We start from the raw sequence: 16580 nt of genomic DNA, 5'->3' as shown, positions 1-16580 counted from the left end.
GCATATGCATGTGATGGAATCTATCGTGGAGCGCAGGCATGAGCTCGGGGAGCTGCTGCAGCTTGTTAGCGAGGTCCAGCCCCCCGGTGACGAGCCCTCGGAGGCCCAGCGTCGACTCGAGCAACTTTCTCTTCTCCGTGGTGGGCGATGAAGATGGCGGAACTTCTTTCTTTTCGTCGGATGCATCGTGTGACACGGAAAGAGAGGCGCGAGGTGTCGGAGACTCTTGGTCTTCAGATTCCTCAACATCGTCCGAGTCTTGATCCTCTTCGGCGTCAAACGACGGAAGCTCGTCATCATCGTCGAGCGAGGAGCTGATGTTCCCTTCGTCGATCTCGGCCGATCCGTCGTCAGACCAGTCGCCGCCCATTGAGACGCCAGAGTCCTTTATACTGCCATATGTCGTTGCATTCTCGTCGAGCACGGCAGCAGCAGAGATCGACAGATTGTCTTCGAGGAGAAGCTCGACATCGACCTGCTCCCTCTCGCGGGCCACCTCGATGGCGAGTTTGCCCTCTTCGCACATGACATTGTCGCGCGCGCCATGGGCCAGAAGTAGGCGGGCAATCGTCATTCGTCCGTGTAGCGCGGCAAAGTGCAGGGCCGTATAACCGTTGTGGTCCCTAGCATTGGCAGGGCATCCTCGAGCAAGAAGATTCTGGACGAGTCGATGGTGGCCAAGCATAACGGCCAGGTGCAAGAGAGTGTGGCCCTGACGATTAGCCAACCGGATGGCATCTCTGCGCCGGCAGTGCTCTTCCACGTCGAGCAATGAGAGGAACTGGATCACGCTACTCTGGAAAGAGGTAGATGAGGATCCGGCTCCACCGAACAGACCAGCGACCGCGTCGCGTGCGAGACTGTTGTTGCTGCCGCTGCTGCCACCATTGGACTGCTGGCCATTGCTTCCCATCGATACACCGCCACCAGAGCCAACAACGCGCATGGCTACATCTCTGGCTGTCTGCATCGTGCCCGTCATCTGCATCCCAACCACCTGCAACGCAAGCTCCATAAGTGCGCGATCGTTCGTGTCGGTATAGGTGAAGAGCTGCAGAGGGTGACTGCGGCCTGCGTTGCCATCTTCCTGTTCGCCTTTGATCGTGACAGCCACTGGGCCAGGCGATGCACTGGGAGGGAGGATGCACAGTAGTGTGTTGGCACCCCACACCTTTGTGCTAGTGGCAGGTTGGTCGCCAAAGAGGCACGTCAGGCCATCGACAAAGTTCTCGCCCAGAACCGTGACCTCGATGCCGCCACTGATGGGTCCTTCGCCCGGAATGAGCTTTGAGATAGCCGGTGGCGGTGAGCGGTTGTGGTCTTGCTGCATTGGAGGGTTGGCAAAGCTACCTGTACCAGGCATGAGCTGCATGCCAGGCAACGACCGAGCCAACGCCATAAGCTGCTGCATCGTCGCCTCGTCGCTGACCGACGGCTGCTCGTGAGCCTGCGGTTGATTTTGCTGAAGAGAACGTGCGAAGGAGTTGATGTCGAAATTGGGAATACTCTGAGGGTTGAAGTTGAGTGTCTGGGAAGACAACGAAGCGTCGTTGGCTGCCTGCTGCACCCATTCCAAGGGCACGCCGTTCGAAGAAGAAGGCAACTGGGACGAACCGGCATTAGACATGGAAGCGAACGCAGTCCAGAAATCAGGATGGTTGATGTCTGCAGAGGCTGATCTAGGCGACTGGCCCACTGCGGGAGTCGTGGCGCCAGAGTAGGGCGTCATGGAGAGCGAGTTGGCGTGGCTCGAAGAGGACGCGCTTCTTCGTTGTGCTCGGTCCTCTGCGTCACCGTAGGGCTTGGAGCGGTTCTTTTTCCGCCCTTGACTGCCCCTCCTCCTTGGGTCCTCCTCGCCCTCGGCAGAAGCGCCACGGCTTCGCGAGCCGCTCTCCACCGTCTTGAGCTGAGGCCCACCCAAGCCCACATTGCCATTGGTGCCGTTGCTGCCGCTCGTGCTGCTTGTTGTTGCGGCGGCAAGCTGAGCGGCTGCGACCGACTTGTGATCATCGGTAATCATGATCGGTGGTGTCGATCCGGTGGCGATGAGATTGCCGCGGTAGTCTCGCATCGTAAAGATGAGGCAGAAGCCCGTCTTCTCGGCGTGGTGTCGACAGTAGCAGGTGATCCTGGTGGGGAGGACGCAGGCACCGTCCTCAAAGTTGACAAAGTCACCGCAGTTGAAGACGACGACACGCTTCTCGTCTTCCTCCTTTGCTCGCCGGGCAGCTTGCTGCTGAGCATCGGGAGAACTTGGGTCCACTCCGAACTCCTTCATGTCCTCCACCGAATACTTCTCCCCCTCGCCTTCGCCGGGGTCCTTGTTGTGATTGACGCGCTTGCGCTGCGCCCGCTTGCGCTCTCGCTGCTGGCAGCTGTTGCAGACGTAGATGCGGTTGTGAGGTGGCGTAGCGCGAACGACGGTTGCGTCCATGAAAAGCGTCTTCTCAGCTGCGATGTCCGTCGGCTTGTGCTTCTTAGACTTTCTCTTCGTTCCCGTCAGCGGCGGTAGCTTGACATGGTTGAAGGAGCCAATGCGCTCCCAAGCACCTCCTCCCTCCTGCGAAGGGGGCGATGCAGACGAGCTTCCCACCGGCCTGACGAGTTCGATGCGCGTGCGAATCTGTGTCTCAACGCGAGACTTGGCCCCAGCAAAGGCGATGCCATGGACGTGTACCTGAAGATTCTGAAGCTCGCTCCGTGGCGGCCTGACAATGATGGTCGACGAGCTCGGCAGGTCGGCATCGGTAGTGTGGCTGTAGTGGGAGCCACAGTGGGGCACGTTGAGCTTGGTCCGAGGTGGTTGAGGCTGCTGTGACGGTGTTGAGGCTGCTGCTGCTGCATCTGACAACCGTCGGGAGGGCGTATCACCGTCGGAAGCCTGAGCAGTCTGAGACGGTGTTGGCTCGCTGCTGCTCGGCTCTTCCTTGACGGGCGCCGGTAGAGAGCTGGGTGCCGTGTCGATGGAGAGCGCTTTGGCAAGCTGCGGTGCGATCCTGTTGCTGACCGGCGAAGCGACGTTTGTGCTTGTTGGTGACGTCGTTTGCCTGTGAAATTGGGGTTTTGGGAGTCAGTCGACGCCCAAAGAATTAATTTCCTGGCGGCCAGAGGCCCCACTCACTCGAAGCTGTCTTCCTGGATGAGCGAGTCAAACATAGCCTCGTCATTGTCATTGTTCCATCCATAGTTGTGCGCACTGACGCTGCCCTGCGACTGCTCCGATGCCCATGCCTGCAGGCTGGTCCCGTTGGAAAGGGCGCTGCTGAGCTGGACTTCGTGATCCACCGACGAGGGCGAGGTGGCGGCGGTGTTCGAGTAGCTCGGCTGGCGCATGTCTTCGCTGCCGTGACGGACTTCATCCATCCGCGAAAAAGCCGACTCCCACGTCATTGAGTCGTCCTTAACCTGGCTGCTGCTGCGTCGTTCGTCGGACCAGGCGCTGCTCAGAGGCGAAAAGGTGCCACTGATGGCCTGCGGTGACGACGATGACGACGACGCGTGAAAGTCGTTTTTTGACACCGCGGGGTGAACATTGTGCTGACCCATGACGGTGTCCTGGTGATGCTGGGGCGATGATTCCTCGGCCGTCGACTGGGGCGAATCGCTGCTGTGAGTGAGACTCGGCGGCGAGTCTGCGTCGTCACCCGAACTGCTGCCGAATGGGTGGTGTATTTGTTCGAGCGCCTGGATGCTGGCCATAGTGTGCTGCTCCTCGCCTGACCGAACCAGCAAGGCTCCGGCAAGAAGTTGGATGGGGAGAAGAAAGAAGAAGAGCGCGAGCGCGAGCGAGATGGAGGAGGGATAGTTGAGAGTGAAGGCCTAGGTGCCAGTGTTGCGCCCTCCCATTGACCCGGCTGGAACTTCGAAGAAAGATAGGCCCTCGCAAATCTGTGCGGCTGACGTGGCTCGAGAACGATAACGAACCAATCTCGAAATGGCGCAGGCCTCTGGCGAGTAGCGCTTCAGTGTGCCGTTCTTAGTAGCGAGCTGGCCGGTTTTGTTGCTCAGCTAGGTGCGACAGATGGACGGTACGGCGGTCGACGAGAAAAAGAAAAAAACGGAAGGGTAGGGTAGGCACCGACAGGCCATTGAATTTAGAAAAGTTTAAAAAAAGAGACATAAAGTACAAAAATCCTGTGCCCCAACAAGATGTTTTGTATTTGTCCAGTCGACACGCTCGCCGGGACACGAACGAAACGAGAAAAGGTGGAGTTCGCCCATGACCTAGTGGGGGAAACGGGGTAATAGTATACGTGGACGGCATTGCTGCACCCGATGCTCGTCCGACCATTGGCCGACCATCAGGAAAGATTTCACTCATTAAGCAGCCGTCTTCTGCATGGGCGCGGGGAGCGTGAAGAGGAAGTTTTCCAGATTCAAAGAGCGCTCCTGCCTGGCATGAGCAGCATCAGATCCTTAATTTTGCAAAGCCTCCCGCGGTGGCGGTTGTGCAACTGCAACCCTTCGTCGCTGATGTGAGATGCAAAGTTTCGCAGACCTTGCAGCGCTGTACCGCTATCAGCCCCACCGATTGTACAGGCACCAGGAATAATAGGCCTGTGCGTTTCTGATTAGGGGACCGCAAATTGTACGGATCTTGCCGTCTTCATCACGCAGCGATTTCACCGCCACGACTGCATGGAGGGGATAATTTAGAAAGCGCCCATATCGCCCAGCGAGCACAGCTGATGCCCACTTCTGTTGGTGCGGTGCGAAGGAGCACATCGGGCGCTCTCTCACAAGTAGCTCTCACAAGCAGCACGGGCTAAGGGTGGCAATCGTAGGAAAGGGTCATTGTTCTGCTTCACGCCAAGACGAGGTTACGGCCTTTGGAGAGCACGACCTCAATGATTGATGTGAACTAGGGCGAGCGGGGCAAAGATCTCGGAAGCAGGAGACCGTCGATATCATTCCCTTTAGTCTCAGACAGGAATCGCGAGGATCTTGGGTCTGCGTTGCCATAGCTGTCAAGCAGAGAGAGTCCTTTCACCCGCCAGCGCCTTTGCGCCACGTGCACTTTAGAGGTAGTCTTGCGCGGGGCTTGTATGTGTTGTATTTGATTGAACCCACCTCTTCGTTGAAAGCAACACCGAGACGCGAGCTGACGACCGACCATGGAGACGAACATTGCTTCGGCTCAACAGCTGCTTCGTGAGACTGGAGACGAAGGCGACTCGACCTTCGACGGTGCCTCTTCGCACGCGAAAGCTGCACTCGACGAGGCTCGACAAGGTCTCGCCACGGGCGTCGCTGGTGTCGCGACGGCCGCCGCCGGCGCCATGACGGGCGGTCTTGCAAATCAGTCGGCTGCGGCCTTGCAGCCCAAGCTTGATACCAATGGTGCCGCCTCGGCAAACGAGAATGGGTCACTGGAGACGGCAGGCCAGGCAGAGAGGATGCAGCTCGTTGACGAGGACCAGAAGTTTAATAGCGATGTGGGCAAATACCTCGAGAAATGGCATTTGGCCGATGCTGGCTTCGCCTACGATCTCTGTGCAGTCGTCGGTGGGTATTCAAGCTTGGTCAGAGCTACATGGCAAGGGCGCTTCTGACCGACTTCTTCGCGCAGGGAGCCAGTCGACGGGCAAATCAACGCTCCTGAACAAGCTCTTCGGGACTTCATTTGATGTCATGAACGAATCACAGAGGAGGCAGACAACGAAAGGTGGGTGATTTGAGCTCCTGGGTAAATTACAGTGTCCTTCGATGTCCTGATAATGGCTGCGACCAGGCATTTGGATGTGTCGAGGCGTGTCGATGCCAGTCTTGGTCATGGACGTGGAAGGGTCCGATGGAAGGGAGCGAGGAGAGGACCAGGACTTCGAGCGCAAGTCGGCGCTCTTCAGCATGGCCAGCGCCGAGTGTCTTCTCGTGAACATGTGGGAGCATCAGGTAGGCCTGTATCAAGGCGCCAACATGGGCCTCCTCAAGACCGTCTTTGAGGTCAATCTGGGCCTTTTCCAGGCTTCAAAGGCCAAGAAGTGAGTGGGATTCACTTGACAAGGACAAAGATGACGCTGATGGGAAGAGGGCAAATATAGCCACTCTGGGAAGGACAAGACATTAATTTTCTTCGTCATCCGAGATCACATTGGAGCCACGCCGCTCGAGAATCTTCGCGCGACCCTCATGGCGGACCTCTACCGGATCTGGGATTCGCTCTCCAAGGTGTGTGCTCTCCTCCCGGTCATTCTTCCGGCATCGAAGCTGATCACCGCGACTTCACAAGCCCGAAGGTTTGGAGACCAGCAGAATCGAAGACTTCTTCGACTTTGACTTTACCACACTCCCACACAAGCTTCTCCAACCTCAAGAGTTTGACAAGCAAGTCCTACAGCTCCGAACTCGATTCACGGATCGTAACAGCAAAGGTTTCATCTTCAAGCCAGAGTACCACAAACGTATCCCAGCCGATGGCCTGCCTCGCTATCTTGAGACAATCTGGGTACGTTCCTCTTCCTAGAGGCAAGAGCAAGGACGCACTGACTGATATGTATGGACTTGCAGGAACAAGTCGTCACCAACAAAGATCTCGACCTGCCTACTCAACAAGAGCTCTTGGCCCAATTCCGATGTGACGAGATCGCCAGCGTCGCCTTTGGCGCATTTGCAACCGAGATCAAGGCTTTCCGCAAGCCGATCGAGGCCGGCTCCGTTCTCGAGGCCCTGGGAGCGGACATGGGAACTCATAGGTCAATGGCGTTGGCGAAGTTCGATAAGGAGGCCTCCAGATACCATGCCGATGTCTACAAGAAGAAGCGCGTTGAGCTGCTCGAAAAGCTCAACGCGGCCCTCTCGCCCTTCTTCCTGGGGCAGCTCAAGAATCTTCACAAGGCAATCCTAGCTTCTTTCAAAAAGTCGGTCCTTGGAAGGCTCAAGGGCGACAATTACGACTTTGCCGAGGTTGTCGAAGGGGAAAAGTCCAAGGCCGAATTGACCTTCAGGGCTGCGAGCACGGCAATTTGCCTGGCCGATACGGACTGGACAATCGACGAAGAGCTCGCTCAATTCAACGAAGATGTCACGCAGATCGCCGACCAGTGCCGAGCAGAGGAAACCAAAAAGATGGTGACGCAAATCGAGCGAACACTGAAGAAGGAGATCTCGGAGCCCGTTGAGCTCGCCCTCGCACGACCAGGCACCGACATGTGGGACAAAGTACTGCGCTCCTTTAGCGAGAGCATGGAGAAAGCTGAGTCAAGCTACCTGAAGAAGGCGAAAAGTGGGTGTCGTCGGAAGTCTTCTCTGTCACAATCTGCTAATCACAGAGTTACGCAGGCTTTAATTGCACCGAAGAGGAGAACACCGTCGCGCTGAGCTCGCTCCGTCGGAGAGCTTGGCTGGCGCTGCGCGCCAAGGTTGACGAGCAGACGGCCGATACGGTGCTCATGTCGAAATTACGAAGCGTCTTCGAGGACCGCTTCCGATATGACGATGAGGGAGTGCCCCGTGTTTGGAAGCCAGACGACGACATCGATGGCATTTTCAGGCAGGCGCGCGACGAGACTGTAGCTCTGGTGCCCATCTACGCCAAGATTGAGCCGACAGATCGAAACCTGGCCGTCTCACTTCCCTCAACCTCGGAGGACCCTGCCCATGCTGCCATGGTGGAGCGTGGTGAAGATGAGGAATTTGATTTCCCGTCGACTCTCAATCTCTTCTCGGAGACGCGCAAAGTCGAAGTCGCCAATCGCTTCCGCAAAGAGGCTGATGCTTACTACGTCGAGGCAAAGCGAAGCATGGTCTCCTCGATTGCACAAGTGCCTGTTTGGATCTACGGTGTCATGGTCGCGCTCGGCTGGAACGAGTTCATGGCAGTGGTACGATCCCCTCTCTATTTCACCTTCTTGGTCCTCTGCCTCGCAGGCGCCTACGTTGTTTGGAAACTCAACATGAGCGGCCCCATCTTGTCGGTTTCCAAGGCTGTGGGACGAGAGGTACATCGACTGGCCGACGAGCAGCTGCGAAACCACTTCAGCCAGCCTCTTCCGCAACCTGCGATGCTGAGGGAAACGGCAGCGCCCTCGACGAAGCCGGCTGCCAAGAGGGAGGAAGCGCCCGTCGAGGAGTTCGAGCTCAAAGAGAAGAAGCCTGACTTGAGTTGATGAATCCTGTCATGCATAATTTAGACGATTCATAAGCACATGAATACGATATCTTTAAACCTCGTTTTTCTCATGGATGATGTAGAGGAATAGGACCGAGTACGACATGATCGCCCGTTACATAAGCAGAAGAATAAGCTCATAGACTGGTTCGACCTTCCCGTAGTTAACAGTGCACCGACAATGACCACGGCAGCGGCGGTGGCGGCGGCTCCGCCGGTGACGAGCTTGTCTGAAGCTGAGCGATTGCGAATCGAAGCGTTTACGACCTGGCTCGAGTCTCGAGGTGGCAAATTTCATCGAGACCTTTACTTTGCCAACGATGAAACAACGGGCCTCTCGCTCTTCTCTCGACACAACCACGAAGGGCAAGGTGACGATGTCGTGGCCGTCGAAGTGCCTGTTGACATAGTGATCACACCATGGGAAGCTAGGGAGACCATTCGACGGTGCTTCTCGAAGGGAACAGATGAAGGCGACAATGGCTCTGGCGGCGACGAATTGCAGCTTCAGGCGAAGGAGTGGGTCGCGCTATATGTCTTTTTGGTCCGGTTAGCGCTCGAAAGCAGGAAAGGCCAGAGTCGAGAAGGAGTGTCGTTACAGAAGGCGAGGGAGAGGTGAGCCCATGACAAAAGGTCCCTTAGCGATTCGGCTGCTGATCATTTCGTGCAGCGTGGTGAAAAGTCCGACGACGCTTGACGCTCTCCTCGACCGAGCTCCCTACATCGACGTCTTGCCTCTTGACGTCCCGACGCCGCTCCATTTCAGCAAAGATGAACTGCAGCTCCTCGTGGGCACGCCTTTATACTACCATGCGCTTGAATGTCGACGAGACACTCGGAGAGCCTGCAGCAAAGCAGTTCGATGGTTGTTGGCCCGATTGAATAGCGACGAGCCGGGTACAGACAGAGCACAGCTGAGAGCGGTGCTCGAGCCTCTCGTCGCGGCCATTGACGAAGACGAGAGCTCTCTATTTAGCCACGAGAGAGAAGCCCAGTCGTGGGATCTGGACGAAGAGGCATACAAACCGCTCAGAGTCTTTCGTTGGGCCACCACCATTGTCGATTCGCGTGCGTTCCCTCCTCGTTTGGTGGGCCAGCCTCGAGAGCAAAGCTTGACGGGACCGATCCTGATCCCAGGTCTTGACGCCTTCAATCATGCACGCCAAGCCTCCGTCACCTGGACCTACCACGAGCCGTCTGCTGTCGAGAAAGGCGCCAGCGAAAAGGCGAAGGTGACGCTCACAATTCATAACGGTCTTTCTAAAGGCCAGCAGGTGTTCAACTCTTATGGCCCGAAGCCCAATGAAGACTTCCTTGCCTCGTACGCCTTTGTCGATCCGGCCATGCAAGACGACGTTGTCAGCCTCGTCCTCGGCGGTAGTGGAGCACCAGCTCCCACAAGCATCACCCAAACGTCGTCCGCCCCGGTCAACAGCCCACAGCAGTCCTCCACCTCTCGCTCGATCCGGCCGGGCGTTGTCGAAGCCTCGGACGGGCAGGCAGCATCGTCGTGCATTGTCCTGCCAAATGGCAAGAAGCAGCACTTCTGGAAGATCACCGATACGACCTGCCCGCCGTCACTCTTGGCCGAAGTCATCGAATTGCTTCCTCCTATGGAGCAGGCTAGCGACGGTGATGGACAGATGGAAGACGAACTGCAGACGAGGGGAGAGGCGCTCGAAGTCATCTTGGAGCTGCTCGAGGCCAAGAATGCGGCCTTCTTAAACTCGCAGACCAGGATTGACAAGATTGCCTCGATCCCAACGCTAAGACGGGCTGTCGTGGACAATGTCATGGTGTATCGGAAAGGTCAAGGCATAATTTTGGAAAAGTCAATCAGGACAGTGGAACGAGAAATGAACCAGGTCGAAGAGGAGTTCAACAACATCATGTAACACTAGTCATCCTAGAGCATTGAGCATTATGGTCTCATGAGAGAAGATCGGTGTCATAAGGGAGGGCGGCCGCCCTCCCCGTCTCTTTTCAGGGTCTGGTGGTTATGCATACAAGGCGTGGATGTGAGAGAGAACATGGCCGAGCGAGAACAGAAGGTGAGATGATTTTGGTGCAACAAGAGAAGCTATCCTACTGTTTAGCCGACGGTGAAGACCCTGACCTTGTCGTCCGAGTAACCAGCGAAGAGCGTCGAGCCGTCGGCAGACCACGCCAGCGACAGGCACTCGGGGTCAGCCGAGTTCTTGCCAACGCCAACGAACTCGGGCTTGAGCTCGTCGACGATCGACTTGGATTCGAGGTCGAAGATCTTGATGCAGGAGGCCGTCGCCGCGCACAGCCAGTAGCGGTTGGGCGAGAAGACGAGGGCGTTGACGCAGTCACCGGCCTCGAGCGAGTAGAGGTGCTTGTCGTCCGACAGCTCCCAGAGCATGGTGATGCCGTCCTTGCCGCCCGAGGCGCACAGCGACCCGTCGGGCGAGACAGTGACGGTGTTGATGTAGCCAGTGTGACCGAAGTGGTTCGTCTTGAGCTTGCACTTGGACAGCTCCCAGACCTGTGCATCGACAACAAAACCCGGTCAGTGACACTCTTCTCTACCTCTGCTGGTTCCGAAAAGCATCCCCCCGCTGCCGCTGCTCAGCGATCTTGGTGGTAATTGGTTCTTCTCACCGAGGTTCCGAAGAAACTCTCCGTAGTAGCAAATATAAAACCATATTCATCTTTGCGGCGTCCTTCCCTCCTCATCTTTGCCCCCTCCGTCTTCCACCTTCAAGAACCAAAGAGCACCATGCGATCGACTCACCTTGACGACCTTGTCCCAACCAGCCGAGACGATGACGGGGTTGCTGGGGTTCGGGCTGAACCGAACGCAGCTGACCCACTCGGTGTGGCCCTCCTCCTGGATGTTGAACTTGCACTCGCCCAGCGTGTTCCACAGCTTGATGGTCCTGTCTCGGCTACCGCTGACAATCTGCCTGTTGTCGGCGCTGAAGCTGACGGAGAGAACGTCGGAGGTGTGGCCAACGAATCGGCGAGCAGTGGTGCCCGTGTTGAGGTCCCAGAGGCGGAGCGTCTTGTCCCACGAGGCCGACAGAGCAAACTGGCCGTCCGAAGAGATGACAATGTCCGACACGAAGTGGTTGTGGCCGTGGAGGATTCTCTTGGGGTAGCCGTAGCTCATGTCATCGCGGGTGAGCTGCCAGACGATGATGGTCTTGTCTGTGGTTTTCCCTCAAAGTCAGTCTCTCCCTTCTCTTTCCGACTTGTGCAAAAGGGACGCATGACTCTCGCTCCCTATGTTCCCGAGAAGCCTTTATCTCGCACGCCTCGCCTCCGCTCCCTAGCATCAACCCTTTCCTAGCCATCTTTGACCCCAATTTCCCCCCCCCCCCCATCGTACCCCCCTGTCCGGCCCGTCATGCGCTGCCCTTCACATCTCTACTCACCACGCGAGGCCGTCAGGAGCATGTCGGGGTTCTCACTCGACGTGGCAATGGCCGTGATCCAGCCCTTGTGGCCGGCGAGCTCTCCGCGGTACTGGAGCGAGTCAGACATGTTGGCTGCTATGTCGTGAGGTGAGTAGTGACAAAATGACGATGTCGTTGTCGTTCTCGAGAAGGTCCGCACCTAGTGCGAAAGCCGCAGCCATCACGACACCCACGTGGCGAATACTAACCCTGTGGTAAGATTCAATCACTTTGAATGTCTAATGGACCATGGCACAAATATTGAAATAGAAAACCTCTTTTTTTCATTTTGACGCCGGAAAACAAAGTACAGGCCTACGGTGTGCGCACAAGAGGACGGTGCCTCCGAATGGGGCCTTCTCACCATCCCCTCCAGAGGCTGTGGTGCTCGGTACCAGCGACGTCGTCTGGCTTGGAGTTGCCAGTGTTTCCTGACATCTCGCTTGTGATGATACGGTGGACGTGGCAGAGCTGTGCGAATGTGATAAGTGATGGACACAGTGAAGACAAGCACGGAAGTGTGCACTCACGTAGTCGACGTACGACATTGCGTCGTTATTCTGGTCCTCGACCAGGTTGTTGGCAAGTTCCACCTCGGTTCCATCCTTGTTTTGCCTGGCAATAAGCACAGGTAAGGCCGGCTTCAGCCGCTGAGCCGCAAAGCTCGCGACGAGAGCCCGGACCTGCTTCGAGAGCTTCGTGGGAAGTTTCGGGAGCGTAGTCATCCTCGGGTCCAGCTCCTCGAGGCTGTTGACCGCGTACAAGTCTTCGAGCAACCGCGGACTGACTGACGCACCCAGCCACAAGAGACACATGTCGCTGTTCTCGACGAGATAGGCACCGTGCGCCTCCATGCGCTGGTAGCTCGGTCGCAGCAGCGGGGGACATTTGATGCGGGCGCCATCAATGTGCTCGGTCGTGCCATTTTCCGTCTGGTGAGGAATCTTGATTGGTTCGCCATCATCATCGGCCATGTTGTGCAGCGCAATCATTCGCGGGTAGCACATGGCCATATTGTTGCCCACCCCGAGGCCTCGGAGGTATCGCATGAAGTAGGTCCGCACATCGGAGGTGACATTGCCGCCCTTGAGAGCCTTGCTCTTGATGATGGCAAGCGCATACAGAGGCAGCAGCTTGAAGCTCTCGGGAAGAATGAGCTGACCAGGCGACGTGGACGAGGCACAGTTGCGTCTATAGGCAAGGAGGATCTTGACACACTTGTCCGTCAGGTAGTGGCGCACCTCTCGCAACGGCTTGGACTGCGCCAAAGTGATGCACTCCTTTGTAAAGTAAGCGACGGTGCTGTCCAGGTCGGCGTACCGGAAGACGTTGCCAAGCAGGCTCGTGACCGGCACAGCAATGTTGTGGACCCTGACTCTTCGCTCTCCATCGGCAGAGGTGTAGAGAATGGCCGTCTGGAAGTGGGCCTCTTGCTTCTCATCGAGCTTGCCGTCGTGCTTGAAGGAAGCAGCGATAGCCTTGTCGGCATCGACATTGGCCAGCTCAATGTCGGTGGTATTGCGCTGGAAGAAGTTGCCATAGTGGCCTTGAACGTGGAGGCCGTTGGAGCACCGTATTCTCATCGTCGCGTTGTAGCCAGACTCGCGCAGGATGGCTCGCTTGATCTGCGCGTCGAGCTTGACGCCATCGCGGACGGGATCGAAACGAGGGTGGAAGAACATGTCGCCGCCCGTCAGGCCGCACAGGGTGCCAACGGTGGCCACATCAATGTACTGGCTGGGGAAGAACCAAACGTTGATGCCGATGCCCGCGTCGACGCATTCCTCGGCCACACCGCGGTAGAAGGCATCCTGAGGCGCAAAGAGCTGCTTTTCCTTCTCAGTTCCATACAGTTTCGTGTCCTCGCGATGCTTCAGGGCGCCTGGACCGACCGTCGGGATGGTGGAGAGGAAAATGTTGCACTGACCGCCGATGGTGCTCATGGCCGCCTGTGCCCCTCGCACTGCTGCACCTAGCGCGGCTTCCGAGGACATGTTCTCGGCAAAGATGCTCGGAAGGTTATCCAACAGCGACTCAATGACGCTCCTCGACTCCCAGGGATCGGCCAAGAGCCCTTCGCTGAGAGGCACGAATGGCTCGTCAATATCTGGCACCACCAGCATCTGGGCATGGTCGAGCTCGGGAAGGAGGTTGTAGAAGTGCAGAGCGCGATCGAAGGTGAGGATGATGACCTTGCTGCCATGTGGGAGCCCAAAGCCAGGTCCTGCGTTTGCAGCCTCGTCCGACTCGTCCTGACCCGGCTGCTTCCTCGGCCCATAGAGGCACTCGCGAATGCCCTCGACGGATGCCTTGAGACTTCCGCAACGAGCCGCCGAAAAGCTCACATCGATGGCAAACATGTACGTCATCGGCCGGGGTGCTCGAACCGTAGTCCGACCTGGTCCGACGCTGAGATTGCTGAGCGCGTCGCTCGCTGCCTTTGTCGCAGCTTTGGCCGCCGCACCACCCTGTCCGGTCATACCCATGGTGCTGCCAGCAAAAGCCTCTCCCTCACCGCCGGGATTGGGGCTGAGCTTGGCCGTCTCAGTGATTGTGCTGGCCGGCGCGACAGGCAAGAGCACACTGGCAGGTGGCTTGGCCTGGATGGCCCAGTACTCCTTTGGCACGCGGAACTCGACGGATCCCCTGCTGAGCTCCAGGCGCTCGTCAAAGTCGACTCGTCTCCCGTGCATGTCGAGGTTGCAGAAGTAGTCGGCTGCCACCTCGGTCGCCGTGCCACACAAGTTGCACACCCACTTTTGGCCTCCCTCGACAAAGATTGCCCATGGATTAATGTATGCTCGGCACCGTTTGCACCGTGGAGGCCCGCTTGGACCACATTCGACGATGGGAATCGGAGCTTCGTCAAGCCTCTGCTGTGCAAAGGGCTGAACGACGATCGCCAAGGGCAGCTGCGAGGTGAGGGCCAGTTCCTCGGTCTGTGGCATGCTGTACGTGGTGAGGCGCATGTGCTTGGGCGAGCAATTGCCCTGGTCCACGGCACCAAAGTCGGTCGTGCTGAGAGGCAGTCCACCACGCCCACAGGTGGCGAACCATTCGCGGTCGAAGAACTCCTGGTCGGCATCCTGCGCCTCGACAGGGCTGGGGATCTGGTCCGGGTCAATCTTGCTCCTCGGCCCTGCGAATCGCTGGCCAGCCGAGTGTGGCGGCTGCTGGATCTGCGGTTGCTGTCCCATACCGGGGTGCTGTTGCTGCTGCTGTTGTCCCACCGCTCCCATACCGCCGGCAGCCCGCATTGCCGCATGGTTGTGGGCGGCCTGCTCGGGACTAATCATGTTGCGCTGACCCGGAATCTGGTCCAGTGACCCATCCACTTGGCCGCCAGCCCCGTCTGCGTTCTCATACTGTGCGATACGAGCTTGTGCAGCCGCCTGCCAAGCGGGCTGTTGTCCTCGAGGCGCTTGTTGTGGATACTGTTGCTGATGCGGCACGTCGTTCCAGCCGGCGCCATTGCCGGCCGGCATGGGCGGGGGCGCTTCATCCTGGTGATAGGCGCGCGCAGATCGCTTTGATCGGCTCGCTGCTGGTGTTGCTCCTCGTTCTGGTGGGGGCGCCCCCGGCGGCTCAACAGGCACTCCGAGGTTCATGGAAGCCATGGGGCCGGCGAGATTCTGCTGGCTCGGCGTCTGTGCTGGCATCGGAGGCCTCCCCTGCTGCTGTTGCTGCTGTGGTTGCATCGGCATGTTGGGTCGCGGACCCAGAGCGCCATTCTGAGGAGGCGCGACACCCATAGGAGGACGTGGAGCCTGCTGCTGAGGCGGCATCATTCCCGGCCTCACACCTGGGCCAGGTTGGGAAGGCCCGACGCTTGGCCTAGCATGCTGAATGCCGGCAGGCTGCTGAATGCCACCGGGCGCTCTGCCTTGTGGCATGCCTGGTCCTGGTGGAGGTGGTCGACCTGCAATAAAACCCGACTGATGAGCATCTTCCTCACGCAGAAGCTGACGGATTTCCAACGTCTCACCTTGGAAGTTAGGGTTGGGTGGCATGGGCCGGCCCTGCATCATCTGCTGGGGAGGCCTGGCGTAGCCCATTGGCGCCTGCGGCTGTCCTCCAGGGCCACGTCCCTGGTCATGTGGCCCAGGGGGCGGGGGTTGGGGGCTGGACATGGCGAGGGGGTGGGACCTCTGAGCTTCTGGAATCTAATCGCCGGCGATTTTAATCAGCTTGGAGAGACGACACGTCGGCCATGAAAGTGTTTGGTCGACGCTCTCTCCAGCGCACACGCACTCGCTCGCTCCACGTGTCACCGAGCCGTGCAGGCGAGCGAGCTTAAATTTTGGCAAGGTGCATCCTTGTTGTCAACGAACCCTTGCTCGTTTCGTTGGACAAGAGCCAAATGAGAGACTTGCGAGAAGCAGTGTACAGACACTGCCCTCTATCTTCAATCGAGCCACACCTGTTCGACCTTCTCGACCAACGTCAAGCTCGTCAAACTTTCACGGAGAGATCAAGTAGAACCTGACACGATGGCATCCAAGTTTCATCTGAATGGTGGCAAGGTCACTCGGTAGGCTTCACTTTCATGTCGCTCGTGTCTTCTGCCCTCTTTACTTCTTTTCTCGGTATTGTGTGATGATCGAAAGAGAGACGTCTTCTTGAGTAGCATAGTGAGGAAAGAATGAAACTATATAGGACGTGGCTCGAGTGACCTCGATTTCCTACATCGTCAAGGCTTTTTGGCGCCAGAGGCAGAGTTTGAGCCCTTATATCAATGAAAATCCTCTATGAGTGACTGCGTGAGCTACTAGAGTGATGGATGGTGCTACATACCTTGGATACAGCTTTGCCCTCCGCCGCCGTGGTCGTCGCCTTCTTGGCTTTGGTAGAGGTGCTCGATTTGGTCTTGGTTGCAGCGGCCGTGTTGCCGCCCGTCACCTTTTTGGGCTTTGGCTTGCTAGAAGTTGAAGAAGAAGACGCGGCCTAGAGATTAAAGACATGGATGAGCTGTGACAGACACCACACAGCAAATGTGGACCTACCTTCGTGGCTGGCTTCTTGGCTGGCTTCTTTGCGGGCTTTTTCTTGAT

The 16580-nt window shown here is 57.5% G+C and overlaps 5 protein-coding genes across 5 annotated transcripts; 2 read left to right on the top strand and 3 right to left on the bottom strand.

Moving 5' to 3' along the window:
- Window positions 1–2776: 2776 nt before the first annotated feature.
- On the bottom strand, window positions 2777–3838 carry FA10DRAFT_152883 (hypothetical protein). The gene has a single exon (XM_025518110.1). The coding sequence runs from the start codon at window positions 3697–3699 to the stop codon at window positions 3118–3120; it is 582 nt and encodes a 193-aa protein (XP_025375234.1). The 5' UTR covers window positions 3700–3838; the 3' UTR covers window positions 2777–3117.
- Window positions 3839–5279: 1441 nt separating this feature from the next.
- FA10DRAFT_232436 (root hair defective 3 GTP-binding protein) lies at window positions 5280–8105 on the top strand (the record flags this gene model as incomplete). The annotated part of the gene is made up of 7 exons (XM_025518907.1): window positions 5280–5509; window positions 5574–5665; window positions 5732–5981; window positions 6042–6168; window positions 6230–6445; window positions 6508–7222; window positions 7279–8105. The coding sequence occupies 7 exons, from the start codon at window positions 5280–5282 to the stop codon at window positions 8103–8105; spliced, it is 2457 nt and encodes an 818-aa protein (XP_025375233.1).
- A 176-nt stretch (window positions 8106–8281) lies between these two features.
- FA10DRAFT_268256 (SET domain-containing protein) lies at window positions 8282–10027 on the top strand. Its single transcript, XM_025522254.1, has 2 exons — window positions 8282–8722; window positions 8778–10027. The coding sequence occupies exons 1-2, from the start codon at window positions 8289–8291 to the stop codon at window positions 10000–10002; spliced, it is 1659 nt and encodes a 552-aa protein (XP_025375232.1). The 5' UTR covers window positions 8282–8288; the 3' UTR covers window positions 10003–10027.
- Window positions 10028–10047: 20 nt separating this feature from the next.
- FA10DRAFT_268254 (putative CPC2 protein) lies at window positions 10048–11648 on the bottom strand. Its single transcript, XM_025522253.1, has 3 exons — window positions 11509–11648; window positions 10866–11281; window positions 10048–10616 (listed from the first exon to the last, which is right to left on the bottom strand). The coding sequence occupies exons 1-3, from the start codon at window positions 11615–11617 to the stop codon at window positions 10200–10202; spliced, it is 942 nt and encodes a 313-aa protein (XP_025375231.1). The 5' UTR covers window positions 11618–11648; the 3' UTR covers window positions 10048–10199.
- Window positions 11649–11790: 142 nt separating this feature from the next.
- Window positions 11791–15634, bottom strand: FA10DRAFT_268253 (beta-sandwich domain of Sec23/24). The gene is made up of 3 exons (XM_025522252.1): window positions 15515–15634; window positions 12060–15448; window positions 11791–12000 (listed from the first exon to the last, which is right to left on the bottom strand). Exons 1-3 carry the CDS (start codon window positions 15582–15584, stop codon window positions 11890–11892), a joined length of 3570 nt encoding a protein of 1189 aa, XP_025375230.1. The 5' UTR covers window positions 15585–15634; the 3' UTR covers window positions 11791–11889.
- Between the last annotated feature and the right edge of the window lie 946 nt (window positions 15635–16580).

Source organism: Acaromyces ingoldii, assembly GCF_003144295.1.
Source record: "Acaromyces ingoldii strain MCA 4198 unplaced genomic scaffold FA10scaffold_5, whole genome shotgun sequence".
In the NCBI taxonomy this organism is placed as follows: Eukaryota; Fungi; Basidiomycota; class Exobasidiomycetes; order Exobasidiales; family Cryptobasidiaceae; genus Acaromyces; species Acaromyces ingoldii.
Note: the sequence above shows the minus strand (reverse complement) of the source record. Positions and strands in the feature narration are given on the sequence as shown.

Coding starts and splice junctions, on each gene's coding strand:
- FA10DRAFT_152883 (XM_025518110.1), bottom strand. CDS start 3,699: ATGGCCAGCATCCAGGCGCTCGAACAAATACACCACCCATTCGGCAGC.
- FA10DRAFT_268256 (XM_025522254.1), top strand. CDS start 8,289: ATGACCACGGCAGCGGCGGTGGCGGCGGCTCCGCCGGTGACGAGCTTG. Junction 8,723..8,777: donor TTACAGAAGGCGAGGGAGAG/GTGAGCCCATGA, acceptor CATTTCGTGCAG/CGTGGTGAAAAGTCCGACGA.
- FA10DRAFT_268254 (XM_025522253.1), bottom strand. CDS start 11,617: ATGTCTGACTCGCTCCAGTACCGCGGAGAGCTCGCCGGCCACAAGGGC. Junction 11,282..11,508: donor GCTCCTGACGGCCTCGCGTG/GTGAGTAGAGAT, acceptor GGAAAACCACAG/ACAAGACCATCATCGTCTGG. Junction 10,617..10,865: donor GTTGGGACAAGGTCGTCAAG/GTGAGTCGATCG, acceptor GTCGATGCACAG/GTCTGGGAGCTGTCCAAGTG.
- FA10DRAFT_268253 (XM_025522252.1), bottom strand. CDS start 15,584: ATGGGCTACGCCAGGCCTCCCCAGCAGATGATGCAGGGCCGGCCCATG. Junction 15,449..15,514: donor ACCCAACCCTAACTTCCAAG/GTGAGACGTTGG, acceptor GTTTTATTGCAG/GTCGACCACCTCCACCAGGA. Junction 12,001..12,059: donor CAATGTCGTACGTCGACTAC/GTGAGTGCACAC, acceptor ACATTCGCACAG/CTCTGCCACGTCCACCGTAT.